General features: G+C 39.5%; 3 protein-coding genes across 4 annotated transcripts; 2 read left to right on the plus strand and 1 right to left on the minus strand.

Annotated features, from left to right (window-relative positions):
• On the plus strand, window positions 585-3782 carry LOC104754624 (E3 ubiquitin-protein ligase RNF12-A-like). 2 transcript variants are annotated; one of them, XM_010476845.1, is made up of 9 exons: window positions 585-677; window positions 1015-1695; window positions 1793-2243; window positions 2340-2438; window positions 2628-2825; window positions 2913-2992; window positions 3079-3178; window positions 3281-3379; window positions 3465-3782. In XM_010476845.1, the coding sequence occupies exons 2-9, from the start codon at window positions 1016-1018 to the stop codon at window positions 3525-3527; spliced, it is 1770 nt and encodes a 589-aa protein (XP_010475147.1). In that variant the 5' UTR covers window positions 585-677; window position 1015; the 3' UTR covers window positions 3528-3782. The 2 variants fall into 2 exon arrangements, with proteins under 2 accessions (XP_010475147.1, XP_010475148.1); XM_010476846.1 differs by having other exon boundaries at window positions 2916-2992.
• LOC104754623 (glycine-rich protein 23-like) lies at window positions 3887-4652 on the minus strand. Its single transcript, XM_010476844.2, has one exon. The coding sequence runs from the start codon at window positions 4641-4643 to the stop codon at window positions 4047-4049; it is 597 nt and encodes a 198-aa protein (XP_010475146.1). The 5' UTR covers window positions 4644-4652; the 3' UTR covers window positions 3887-4046.
• On the plus strand, window positions 6473-11663 carry LOC104754625 (26S proteasome non-ATPase regulatory subunit 1 homolog B-like). Its single transcript, XM_010476847.1, has 13 exons — window positions 6473-6757; window positions 7127-7190; window positions 7378-7483; window positions 7783-7891; window positions 7972-8140; window positions 8367-8827; window positions 8934-9069; window positions 9174-9422; window positions 9525-9745; window positions 9843-10101; window positions 10221-10453; window positions 10538-11036; window positions 11298-11663. The coding sequence occupies exons 1-13, from the start codon at window positions 6609-6611 to the stop codon at window positions 11643-11645; spliced, it is 3003 nt and encodes a 1000-aa protein (XP_010475149.1). The 5' UTR covers window positions 6473-6608; the 3' UTR covers window positions 11646-11663.

Genomic DNA, 11669 nt, shown 5'->3' on the forward strand with positions numbered 1-11669 from the left:
ATTTGGTACAAAATCTTTGAATAAACAACTCTGTAAATACAGTGGAGAATAGAAAAAAATTTGAATAGTTTCTGGTTGATTATGAGCATTGATCAGCCACCTAATTATATTTTTGTTGTACAAACGAGAAAGATATATCAGTAATAAAATCCGTCCAACTGCAGATATCAACTAGGAGATTTTACATAGTCTCTAATTAGAGTTTTTCCTGTTGAAAACTTGTTATTTTTTTTTTACACGTATGACCAAATAATAATAATAATAATGACTTATCTGCAAATATGTGTAGTGGATATACTGTTTACGAATACTATTCAAAATTGACTTTGAGTAATTTGACCGCAGCTTAGTTGTGTTAGCCGCCAATTTAAATAAAAAGAGGCATCTTTCTTATTGGACCTCAAGCCCAACTTATTGGAACTGAAGCCCAACTTATTGGACCTTAAACCCAGTTTAAATTGTGTAAGCCAACATCACTAATTAGAGATCCAGAACCCGACCCAGTAACCCCTAACCCGACCCGGAATAACCTGAGGTCCAATCGTTGCGCCCCCCCCCCCCCCCCCCCCCCCCCNCCAATTGAGCAAGAGGGAGAGATAGGGCAGATTGATCGATGCAGTTGCTCCTCATAGAACAACTAGCGTTTCGGTTAGCACTTTCGAATCACATTCAATCAGGTAATTTTCCTATCTCCTTTTTGTATTTCAGATTTGTGCTCTACGATTAATTTTTTTTCTCGTTTTGGTGTATCAACAAATTCCTACGAATCTTCGTTTTTCTGGTAGTTTCGTGGCTTAATTCCTCAGATAATAATTAATTTGAAGAAACGTCCATACAAAATTCTGCAAATTCCGATTGAAATAGTTCTCTTGTGTGCTCTTAACGTTTGGTGAAATTGTGTTTGCTTTCAAGTTATAATCTGAGATTTTGTGTTTTGAATCTTCTTAAAACACTAATTTACATCTCATTGCTAATTTACAATGCATTCAATTTCTTAATTGTTTATTTTTTCAGGATGGAGAACACTGAGTTTGACATGGTAATCACCATACCTGATACTCCAGATAGACCGGTACGAACTAGAGAGGTTAAGAGAAGACCACCTTCTCCAGAAGCACCATTGAGATATCAAGGAGAAGAGTACCGTAATTACATTAGTGATAGAACCAGAACAATCCTCGAAACTGGTCATAACCGTGAAAGTTCTGATTCGCTAACTCGCTCGCGTGCTTCAGGAGGCACTTCTTTGTTTAGGAGACCAGCGGCTGAGAAGGATAAAGGCAAATCCATCTCCGTTGATCCATGCGGGGCTCATGTTGCTGCATCTGAAGACATAAATGGTTGTTCTCCTTTACGAGGTGATCATAACTCTTTTACGCTGCCTCCTGGGAATAGTAATAAGGGTAAAGAAAAAGCAGATTGTGTCTCTGTTTCTAATAGAGAAACAATTGACCTTTCCAGTGACAGACAACAGAAGAGAGGCACTAAGAGATTAGTTAGACATGGCTGCATATCTCCACATGGAATAGCAGCTAGAGCCAGGCTAGCTGCTGATACTAATTCCAAGGAAACAGTCAGTGTTGAACAGGAACTAGCTCCTGAAACTGCAACTTCAATTGGCATAAGAGAGATTGTTTCTGGAACTGATATTCAGGGAAGAGCTAGAGGCAAAAGACCAGAAAGTTCGAGTAGGAGGTAATATGTTTTCCTTTATCTTCTTATATTAGATGTTTGTATGGATGGTTTATCAAAAGGATGTGGTGCTATAAGAGTTTTTATTCTTTGTGTATAGGGTGGCGAGTAGAGATGGGTCGGAGGGGTGGGTTAGTACGCGTAACCGGAAATTAAATATGGATCATGAAATGAATCAGAGGGGTGAGAGTGACACACGCGGAAGTTGTAGTTCTGTTTCCGGACTTGATGTGCATGAAACTGGTGTGGTTGAAAGAGAAACAAGACAACAACGACGGCGGAGAAATGGAATTACTACTTCAAGGGCTTCGAATGAGCCAGAAGTTACTGTTATTACATCTCCTGGGGAACCATCTAATTCAAGGCCACCACGAATTCAGAACCATCAAAGACGCAACACTCAAGTGTTGGAAATTGAAGATTCATCTCCTACACATATCGAAAACGGTGTATCTGATTTGAATGTAAGACAAATAGAAGCAGATGAGATTTTGGCCCGTGAATTGCAAGAAGAGCTGTACCAAGAAGAGAGGTTGATCAGACATGACCAGGTAGATCTTCGAGTTCCCTTTCTTTGGATGTCTTCTTTATGTTCCATCCTTTTTTATCAACTAAGGTTCTTATTTCGACTTGATACGTTTGAACAGATGGATTTAAACTTAGCCAGGTTGTTGGAACAAGAAGAGAATCCTTTCCGTGCTTCTTCTAGTCGTTCTTCTACTCGTAATACCCGAAGCTCTAGTACCGTAAGTGATGGACAAAGAAACTTTTCTGTGTTGGCGCTTTTTTAATCTGGTTCTTTCGATTTGCTGTGTTTAGAGGCGAGACTAAACATTGTCAAACATTGTTGAGTTCTTTTCAAAAGTTGCACTTGGCGTTAGGCTCATTTTGAATATCTTACCCGCTGTTTTAATGCCAATTAATATAAATTACAGATTGCAGCAAACCCTGGTGGGAGAAGTCGCCTGGAAGCACGACTACAACAAAATTCTTCAAGGAGGCGTATGAATCCTCCACAGGCTCGTGCTCCAAGAGCACCACGACGGGGTCGAGGTCATCGTTTAGGTCGTGCACCTGGTTTTTTAGACGGAGCTATGAATATCAGGTTTTCAAATGATATGAGCTTTGACGAGGTACTACTTTAACCATGTTTATCCCTAATGTCGCTGATGTTTTATTTAGTATCAAAGCTAATAATCCTTTACCCCTTTTAAATGTAGCAGAGATTGGATTTTTTGGAGGGACTAGAGAATGCTATTAACAATAGGAATCTTCTTCATATGGATCGTGACTTTAACGAGTATGGTATCTTGTATATTTGTCTTCTTATTTTACTATGATTCTTCAATATGTGAAGCTTGATCGTTTTAACCATTTTTTATGCAGAGATGATTACGAAATGCTGCTAGCTCTTGATGAAAACAACCATCGACATGGCGGCGCTTCTACTCAACGCATTAACGACTTACCAGAGTCTACAGTTCAGGTAAGCTAAAAGGTTCACTTGTACAACACAGTTTTTTCATATCGAAATTTTGGTTACTAAAAAGCTTTCTCTTTGGTGTTATATTTGGGTAATAATATGCAGACTGATAAGTATGACGAAACTTGTGTTATTTGTCTGGAAACACCGACGATCGGAGACACCATACGTCATCTCCCCTGTTTGCACAAATTCCATAAAGATGTAAGTTTTTTACTGATTCGAGTCAAAACCCCCTTATTAGATATGATTAATTCGAAAAATCAACAATTGTTTATGAACTGTGCAGTGTATTGATCCGTGGCTAGGACGGAGTAAAGCATGTCCGGTTTGCAAATCCTCAGTTACTTGACAAGGTTCTCAAAACTCACCGGCGAATGTAAAATATTTACCATTTTACCCTTCCAAACCGGTGGATCTCTGGAATCATTTTCCTGGTAAGCCAGTCATTCTTCGCCATCGGTTTAGATGAACTCATGAAACGGTTTTTTGTACTAGCGTTCTCGAACTGTTAAAGTTAGTTGTTTTAGTATCATCCGCTTTAGTTTTTTCTGGTCTCGGTTAAACCTATACTTTTTTTTTTAATATCCATTTAATAATTGCACAAGCCTTCAAAGTTCCTATATAAAACTAGTCTTACTATGTATAGTATTTTTTTCTTTAAATCTTTTTATCCATTTTATTTACACGAAGAAGCAAGATACAATCATATAAGAGGAAAAGTGGAAAACAAATTAAAGGGAAACGACAGACATTTCAGTTATTATTTCATATGTTTAAATTTTAACGAACTAGTTTACGTAAATGACAATATTCATGCATGGGGATTATTATAGCTCCTCGGCAATGCACACAACGGTTTATCAAATCCTCAGCGACCTCCACTGCCAATTCCTCCGCCAACTTCTTTACCGGCTCCTCCACCAATTTCTTTACCAGTTCCTCCGACGATTCCCCCAATGGTTCCACCATCAGCTCCCTTGTCAGCTCCTTTACCGGCTCCACCATCAATTCCTTTACCGACTCCGCCGTCAACTCCTTTACCGAATCCGCCATCGTCAGCTCCTTTACCAGCTCCGCCACCGAATCCTCCTCCCCCTCCAGCTCCACTACCACCGCCACCAAATCCACCGCTTATTCCACCACCAAAACCTCCAATGCTGCCTCCAATCCAACCGCCACCTGATCCAAAGCCGCCTCCACCGCCTAAGTCGCCCAAGCCTTTTTTGAAGCCCTTCTTGTAGATGCCACCTTTGTGGAGGAGAGGACGAGGATGAGGGTGAGGAAATAAGTGCTTGTCATCACCCAACTCTGTTTCTCCCATAGTAAAATCTGCGACCAAAGCCAATAGCAAAACAAACACAAACGCTCTGCTGGCGATTTTACCCATGATTATTGGAAACTTAAAATGTTTGTTATTAAAGGCTATTGAAAGAGGATGTGTTTTATATGACATTGCTTGTTGCATGAGTAGTATTTATAAAGAGAGACTTAGATAGAGATCGTGATAGCATAATCACTTTTCGTCAACTGTACGTAGACTTAAATAAACCGGATCACTTGGTTTATTTCCTATGAGAGACAACTCCAGTTTGTTTGTTTTTCTTGATAAATGAAACGAAAGAGATTCAAGATATCAACGTGTTTACAGTGTGGCTAATGACGATCAAAATCACAGAGGAAATATATGAAATGAACCCTAATCCTTCAATTAACAGAGTGAACACCATGGGGATATGGCAAGAAACAAGCTGTATAGATTAAACCAAAACCTGCCCGGTTCAACCTGTACAACAACTAGGATATAATTGAATTGTTGTTGAGTAACAGTTAAATGATATAATTCACCGGTGACTGGTCAAATTTTTATCTTAAATCGTCTGCCCAACTGCCATATTGATCTCATCCAACACAATAAAGAGAAAAAAGTATGATGCAAAATATAGTTGAAGAATTGGGGAACCTATGACAACAATTATTATATATAGTTCATTGAATTATTTTGATCATATCTCATAATTATTAGAGGTTTTAAAGGCCATTAACAAAAAATGTTTTGGCCAAAACAAGAAGCCAAAATTTGAGTTTGTGTGTGTGTATATGTATTGTCTAAGAGAAAATGGGCTTGTTCGTTTGGTTGACGCTGGCGGCTGCGGCAGCGGCAGCGGCTGCGTTTATGTTTTTAACTGCTGAATTGAAACAACGTTTAAAAATATTAGACGCAGGTCGCAGCGTTTGCCGCAGCGTCATGACGCAGGTACTTGCGGCAAGCAAACGAACAACCATACCTACGTCTGCCGCAGCCGCAGGTACCTGCGGCAGCCAAACGAACAAGCCCAATATCAAGTAGAATATAATTATATTCGACTCGAGAAGAAAATGATGTAGCCAAATTTGGTGGCTTAATCTTTTGGATGACAGGCCATGCCAATTTTACGGAATATTGAGACCCCAAAATGTGATTTCATTTACTTTTGTGAGGTTAGCTTTTTTTAGGTGTCTCATCAATCAATGATGCAAACCAGAAACCCTCTCATATATGCTTACTTTCAAACAAACAAATAAAGTTTTGTTTTTCTTCTCAATCTCTCTCTCTCAGAGCAAGAATTTAGTTCTTACACCATCCATGGAGAGTATATATAATAACCAAATAATGTATGTTTTCCTCTCTCATTATATAATAAACATGAGCAAATGATGGGGGATTACCATGACAAGAGATACATACTTAAGATCCGTGAAGTTGATCAGTCGGTTTTAGAGATTTCTTCAGTTGCTAGATTACAGAACATCTAAAACCATTCCAAACGTAAATGATGTAACGACAAATTCAAGATCCGATTTTGGAAAAACTAGTGTCCACGTTTAACACTCTTTAGCCAAACAACATCGCACACATGTTTTGATTATTCGCAAAAATTTAGCTCATCGATCACTAACCTAAGCTGAGGGAAATTGATTGATCATTATCTATCAGACCAAATGCAACACCAACAACAAGAGTTTGGAATTGGACAAGAGTTATGTATTATGGACAATAGTTAAAACAAACCTTATTACAAAAATCTATATGTATTTTCATTGCGAAACTAAAAGGCGGTATTGTATTATGGGCCGTTTGAAAGGTCCATTAAATAAACAATTATAATGTGGCGCACATTATATATGTTAGGGGTGAAAGTGTAATCTTAATAAAATTTAGGGGCATTGATTAAATAACTTGACTTGTTGGGTAAGTATCCTTAATATTTCGATAAGTTTCGATTTTATATTTATTTACTTATTTATTCAGAAAAGTGAAGTCTTTCTCTCTCGATAAATTAGTTCTGAGACCTTCCCTTCCCTCGATCGAGAGCTCGGTTCTTGTTCCTGCGTCTGATCAGCTCTTCTCCACCGCTAGGGTTTTTTTCTTTCTTGACTTCCGATTAGGATAATGGCGGCCGCCGCTATGGTTAGTTCGGCCGGTGGGTTACTGGCAATGCTCAATGAACCCCATCCTTCCTTGAAACTTCACGCTCTCTCTTATCTCAACAGATTGGTTGACCAATTTTGGCCCGAGATCTCCACCAGTGTTCCCATCATGTAATTCTCTCTTCCTTAGCTTTTGTTTTCTTCTTATTTTTTAGGGTTTTACTTGTTTACTTCAGTCGATCTGTTTGCGGTAAAGCTATTGGGGTTTAGGGTTGCTTTTTCTTATTTTAGGACTTAGGATTCTTGCAATTCTAAGTTTTTTTTGGTCAGTCATGGACAGTTTCTTAATGCCAATGGACCCATTGTGTTTATCTGACTTAAGTACGGCTCCGTTACTGACACGATGTATTTATTTTGTTCCCTTTGAAAGTTGTGGATCTACTGTACTTTTCTCATTCTTCTAGCTCGAGATCTTACACTGTTATGTGCTGCTTGATATCTTGATTCTGAGACTTTTTTTTTTTTTTTTTTTTTTTTNAGCTTGTACGAAGATGAAGAGTTTGATCAGCATCAACGACAGCTTGCTGCATTGTTGGTCTCCAAGGTACAGTTTAGCTTTTTATTTAACTTAACACGATGACTTGTTGTATATATATACTGGTCACATCTGTTAGTAGAGGAACTTGTGAAAGTTACACGAATGCATTATATGGTTGTTTCTCGTAAAAGCTGGTAGAGCTTTGACCTTCTCTTGTTTCCTAATGTTGATTGTTATCTTTTTCTTATCTCAGGTTTTCTATTACTTGGGTGAACTTAACGATTCATTGTCCTATGCCCTTGGAGCTGGATCCTTATTTGATGTTTCCGAGGATTCTGATTATGTTCATACTCTACTTGGTAAGGATATTGAAGCTTGTTGCTCTCCTCTCTTCTTTTTTTCTTCCTAGACCTATGATGACAGTAAACAGTAGCTTGGATATTCTTGACCATAACATACATAAAGTCAAGCTAAATGCAGTATGTATTAAGCAAATAGTTTAGTGTTTCAGACCACATATTTTTCTAACTAATAATACTTGCACATATATCGTTCTATCAGCTATCATTTGTAACTAATAAGCTTCGCACATCCGTCTTTCTTTTTATAAGATTTTGCTCCGATAAATTCACTAATAAGCTTCTGTTTTCGCTTTCAGCTAAAGCAATAGATGAGTATGCTATTCTCAGATCCAAGGCAGTCGAGTCAAGTGAGGCTGTGGAAATTGACCCGAGACTGGAGGCCATTGTTGAACGAATGCTAGACAAGTATGGGATGCCTAATTTAATTACTTTTTGACTCTCCTCTTTGTTATTTAATTTTACTCACATGATTTTCTGTTTTGCAGATGTATCACTGACGGAAAGTATCAACAAGCCATGGGCATTGCTATAGAATGTCGGAGATTGGATAAGTTGGAAGAAGCGATTGTAAAGAGTGAAAATGTGCAGGGAACATTATCTTACTGCATCAATGTTTCCCACTCTTTTGTTAACCACAGAGAATATAGACATGAGGTGAGTGTACTGGCCACAGAACTAGAATTTAACAAGTGTAATATGTTTATGATACTATGAGTTGACTAGGATACATGTTCGTTTATCTTTCCTTGCTAATATAACGGTCATGCGGACCTTATATTGTATCTTCGTTTATGTCGTAACTCAAAACACTTATGTAGGTAATTTGTGTTTACTGTTAATTTGCAAATGATACCATCCTTACGTTGTTTAATTTGTGCAGGTTCTTCGGTTACTTGTTAATGTCTACCAGAAGCTGGCTTCTCCTGATTATTTGAGCATTTGTCAATGCCTTATGTTTTTGGATGAACCACAAGGTGTTGCGAGCATATTGGAGAAGCTTCTTCGCTCAGAGAGTAAGGATGATGCTTTATTGGCTTTGCAAATCGCTTTCGATCTCGTAGAGAATGAGCACCAGGCATTTCTCATGAGTGTGAGAGACCGCCTTCCAGCACCCAAGACCCGTCCTGTAGAAACAGTTCAAGCCGTTGAGACTTCTACTGCTCAAAATGAGAACAATGCAGAGGATGTCCAGATGGCGGATGACACTCCATCTCAGACAATTGTGCATGAAACGATTCCTGCTGACGCTGTGTATGCTGAGAGGTTAACAAAGGTTAAGGGAATTTTATCTGGAGAGACATCAATACAGCTGACCCTCCAGTTTCTTTACAGCCATAACAAGTGAGGCAGTTAATTTCCCTTTTAATATCTTGAAAGGATATTTTTTTCTTGAGTCGTTTCTTCCAGATAGTAACATGCTTCAGCAATAACCATTTTTTGTCTGTAGATCGGACTTGCTAATCCTGAAGACAATAAAACAGTCCGTTGAGATGCGGAACAGTGTATGTCACAGTGCTACAATATATGCTAATGCTATAATGCATGCTGGAACGACGGTTGACACTTTCCTCAGGGAGAATTTGGTAAATTTTACTTTCACTATCATTTTTTTGCACTTGTTTCAACGATAACGATATGGCATAGAATTTATTCTTCTTTTCTTTTCCAATCTTTTTTGAATTGGCAGGATTGGCTAAGCAGGGCCACCAATTGGGCGAAGTTTAGTGCTACAGCAGGATTAGGTGTTATTCATAGTGGTCACTTACAACAAGGCAGGTCACTGATGGCTCCATACTTGCCTCAGAGAGGAGCAGGTGGTGGTGGGAGTCCTTATTCCGAAGGGGGTGCTTTATATGCTCTTGGCCTTATTCATGCCAACCATGGTGAGGGAATCAAGCAATTTCTTCGTGATAGCCTACGCAGCACTAGTGTTGAGGTAATTGGCTATATCTTTCTTCTGGATAGTCTTTCATTCTGTCACCAAAAAGTTAGTCTTTTGTTTAGATTTGATTTTCATCAAAAAGAAATATGATTGCAGGTTATTCAACATGGAGCTTGTTTAGGTCTTGGTTTGGCTGCCCTTGGGACAGCTGATGAAGACATATACGATGATATCAAAAGCGTGCTTTACACTGACAGTGCTGTTGCTGGTGAAGCTGCCGGCATTAGCATGGGTCTATTGTTGGTTGGAACTGCAACTGATAAGGCAAGTGAGATGCTCGCTTATGCTCACGAGACTCAGCATGAGAAGATAATAAGGTAATTTCAAGTCTGGAAGATGATTTTTTTTGTTGTGTGTGGGTGCATGATAATTTCTTTAAGTCTTCAAGTAACAAACATCTTATATTATGTTCAGGGGATTGGCTCTAGGAATAGCTCTCACAGTATATGGTAGAGAAGAGGGAGCAGATACATTGATTGAGCAGATGACTAGAGATCAAGATCCTATCATCCGTTACGGTGGAATGTATGCACTCGCATTGGCTTACAGTGGAACCGCTAACAACAAAGCCATCCGCCAACTCCTTCACTTTGCCGTGTCTGATGTGAGTGACGATGTCAGGAGGACTGCTGTTCTTGCACTTGGATTTGTCTTATACTCTGATCCAGAGCAGGTACTCCATATTCCTTTTATCTCAATAAATTTTTGACGCTAAAGTCCATTTCTTTAGTGTTTTAGGGCTCTTGTGCTCGCTTACACTTATTAACTGGTTACACAATATCTAAACTGTAGACTCCCCGTATTGTATCCCTTCTTTCTGAGTCGTACAATCCGCATGTCCGCTATGGCGCAGCTCTTGCAGTTGGCATCTCTTGTGCAGGCACTGGCCTGAGTGAGGCAATATCCTTATTGGAGCCACTTACATCAGATGTGGTGGACTTTGTTCGTCAAGGTGCTCTGATTGCCATGGCGATGGTGATGGTCCAAATTAGTGAAGCAAGCGATTCTCGTGTTGGAGCATTTAGGTTAGTAAAGTTCTGATCTCTTCATCAATAGGAGGTAGGAAATAGTTCCCTTCTGAAGACTTAAATTTGTCTGTGTTTTTGCAGGCGTCAACTTGAGAAGATAATACTTGACAAGCATGAAGATACAATGAGCAAGATGGGAGCAATTTTGGCTTCAGGTATTCTTGATGCTGGTGGAAGGAATGTGACGATAAGACTGCTCTCTAAGACAAAACATGACAAAGTCACTGCGGTCATTGGCCTCGCTGTCTTTAGCCAGTTTTGGTATTGGTACCCATTGATTTACTTCATAAGCTTGGCGTTCTCACCAACCGCGTTCATCGGTTTGAACTACGATCTCAAAGTCCCGAAGTTTGAATTCATGTCGCACGCAAAACCATCTTTGTTCGAGTATCCAAAACCAACCACGGTTGCTACTGCCAACACCGCTGCCAAATTACCAACTGCTGTGCTCTCAACCTCAGTCAAAGCGAAAGCTAGGGCTAAGAAAGAAGCAGAGCAGAAAGCTAATGCCGAAAGGTCTGGCAACGATGCTGGAAAAGGAAAAGCAGCGTCAGATGAGAAGGAAGCAGACTCTATGCAGGTAAAATGCAAATTTTATTCCCAACATCGTCTTTTTTTTTTTTTGCGGAAAAACATCTTCGTCTAAAAGGTCAATTCAAGAGTAGTAAGTTTCTGTTATGGCCAATGGTAGTTTCGTGAACACATACAGTCTCATGATCATGATGATCCTATCTGATTGAATTGAAATTAATTTCTCTAACATTTTCTACTTTGTCCAATGCTGTTCGTATGATAAATCTGTCAGTCTCGAGTTTTGATCATATTTGTATGTTACTGGCAGGTTGATAGCACAGCTACAACAGTGGAGAAGAAGGTTGAGCCAGAAGCGACGTTTGAGATTCTAGTGAACCCTGCTCGTGTAGTCCCTTCACAGGAGAAATACATAAAATTGATGGAGGAAACTAGATATGTACCGGTGAAGTTAGCTCCATCAGGGTTTGTCCTTCTAAGAGACTTGCGTCCTCATGAGCCTGAGGTTCTGTCTTTGACTGATGCACCAACTTCAACAGCATCTCCTGCTGACGGTGCGGCAGCTACAGGACAAGGCGAACAAGCAACAACCACCTCGGCTATGGCCGTAGATGACGAGCCACAACCTCCACAAGCCTTTGAATACTCCTCTCCATGATTTTGTTTTTGGATTAGTGGGTAA

The sequence above is a fragment of the Camelina sativa genome, chromosome 17 (genome assembly GCF_000633955.1).
Source record: "Camelina sativa cultivar DH55 chromosome 17, Cs, whole genome shotgun sequence".
Taxonomy (NCBI): domain Eukaryota; kingdom Viridiplantae; phylum Streptophyta; class Magnoliopsida; order Brassicales; family Brassicaceae; genus Camelina; species Camelina sativa.